The sequence below is a fragment of the Zasmidium cellare genome (genome assembly GCF_010093935.1).
Source record: "Zasmidium cellare ATCC 36951 unplaced genomic scaffold M409scaffold_148, whole genome shotgun sequence".
In the NCBI taxonomy this organism is placed as follows: domain Eukaryota; kingdom Fungi; phylum Ascomycota; class Dothideomycetes; order Mycosphaerellales; family Mycosphaerellaceae; genus Zasmidium; species Zasmidium cellare.
The window spans coordinates 1330-3491 of record NW_022987092.1 but is presented as its reverse complement, the minus strand read 5'-3'; the positions used below and the strand labels follow the sequence as shown (position 1 = coordinate 3491).

The 2162-nt window shown below is 49.3% G+C and overlaps 1 protein-coding gene across 1 annotated transcript; it reads left to right on the top strand.

The window, feature by feature from the left end:
* Window positions 1–1015: 1015 nt before the first annotated feature.
* On the top strand, window positions 1016–1870 carry M409DRAFT_31179 (uncharacterized protein; the record flags this gene model as incomplete). Its single annotated transcript, XM_033810211.1, has 1 exon — window positions 1016–1870. The coding sequence occupies one exon, from the start codon at window positions 1016–1018 to the stop codon at window positions 1868–1870; it is 855 nt and encodes a 284-aa protein (XP_033659188.1).
* Window positions 1871–2162: the final 292 nt, after the last annotated feature.

The following is a 2162-nucleotide window of genomic DNA, read 5'->3' as shown; positions in this document are numbered from 1 at the left end:
GGGGGGGGGGGGGGGGGGGGGGGGGGGGGGGGGCGGGGAAGGAAACTTATTAGTCAATATTTTGCGGCCTTCCGCGAGAACAACGCTATCCAGTCGCTAATAAGGGCAGACTCCTTGAATCGTGGCCTGCATGGCGCTTTGTGACGTCGATGGGTTACATTGCGGAGGACGAAAAGTGCTCTCCCTCCCTCGTTACCGCGCGATACCTAATCAACAACTGAGGGTTAGAGATGGAGAGAAAGCGAGAGCTCGCGTTAGATCCCAATTATTCTAGCGCTCTCTGAATACGTCCTACCCAGTGAGCAGCGCCGATCAATTCACCAGACGTGTGCTTCGGAGGCGGGAGTCACTTGACACTCACCTTGAGGCTCACTATGGGACATAGATCTTCCGTACATTGAGGAGATAGCGTAAACGTCACTGTTCAATCTCTATTTTCGGAGTTGCCAAGATCCTAAGAACTTAGTAACACTTGTGTATTCGACTTCCTCTTCCCTGAGCTCTGACTCGATTGAGCTTAGACCTAATTTGCAGTGGCATGTTATTCTTGAGGGTATGTACTTAGACCGAGCGGCCAACGGACTATCAGTAAAGCTCTGATTTACGACATATATAGTGATAGCGTAGAGAGGCTTGTGATTGCTCATGTAAAAGATGCACGAAGAAATACGTAAATAAGCGTATATGAAGGCCTGGAGCCTTGGACCCGTTTCGAACTCGTTATAACGAGAAACAATTCTTTTCGAGCTAATTTGCCGCAACTTTCATGGTAGCTTTACAGCCATGTCAAGCAGAACTGACCCACTATCGGCATGAGTCATTATTCGTAAGATGCATATAATTTATGGAGGAGTCTTTCTCGGCGTTGGGGTGGTCTAGAATCATGATGGCGCTAGTGTTATACCATCGATATCGATCGAGGCACCGTGCAAGTTCTTCTGCCAAGGAACTACTTAACAAGGACTATTCGTGAATTGCTTCCAAGCTGTTGAGTAAGAAGGAGACGGACGACAAGATGAGTACAATTTCTACCCAGATCAAATATCTTAGCCAAACAGCGACGACAGACAAAGATGTCGTGAATCCGAAGCTCTCTTTTCACGAGCGCAAACTTGCATACCGGTCCCGGCCTGAGGCGGACTATGAGCGACCAAGGGTCAAAGTGTCGTCCATGCGTGGCAAAGAGGACGACTTTAGTCTGCAAGATCAAGGGTTCCAAGTGTCAACTCTACATACAAAGTGCACCAACTTTCACGATCCAGAGACAGTGAAGCAGACCTTCTACCCCGAGGTTGTGGCTCTGCTCAAAAAGGTCGCCGGAGCCAAGTTTGTCCGCCCGTACGATCATACTCTCCGCTACCAGACAGAGGCCGATTCACTGGCGGCGCCACCAGACAACACGACAGCCGACATCCATGGACCGGCAAGAATTGTCCACGTTGACGACACCCCGAAGAATGCCCATCGTATGAAGGAGGAAGATTTAAGTGAAGTGGAACTTGCCCAATGGGGCGGAGTTCCATTTGCCATCATGAATGTGTGGAAACCTCTTAAGCCAGTCCGACGCGATCCATTGGCATTGATCGACGCACGGACGATATGCAACGATGATCGTCTCGCTCAGCCATTGCCTGCGCCGGATACCTTCGGTGGCGACTGGGAAGTGTTCCTGCTCAGGTGGAATACCAGCCACAAGTGGTGGTACCTGCAAGCTCAGGAGACGCACGAAGCATTGGTATTTAAGATGTACGATAGTAGAGAAGAGGATGGCTTTATGGGTGCGGCACACGTCTCTGTCGAGGAACCGGGTACTGAACACATCCGCGAAGCGCGTGAAAGTATAGAAGTGAGGAGTCTGGTCTTCTTTTAGGTAGCATGCCACGTGCATATTGCATTAACTTACACAACTCTGTAGAATGGCAATTACCGAGTTATGCTTGATCACTTCCGATAGAATTCAAGGATTGGGAAGTTAGCTAATTGCATTGCTGCACTATTAGTGAACACCACGACTACTTCGAACTTTAGTGGACCAACCCTGGCTATAGTACACATGTGTTCCATGCACCTTGTGATCCAAAGAATTCACATTTTTAGCAGCTCAGCTGTTACACTCGACAAGACGACATTGCAACAATGGCTCATCGGTCGCCGGTAGAGCT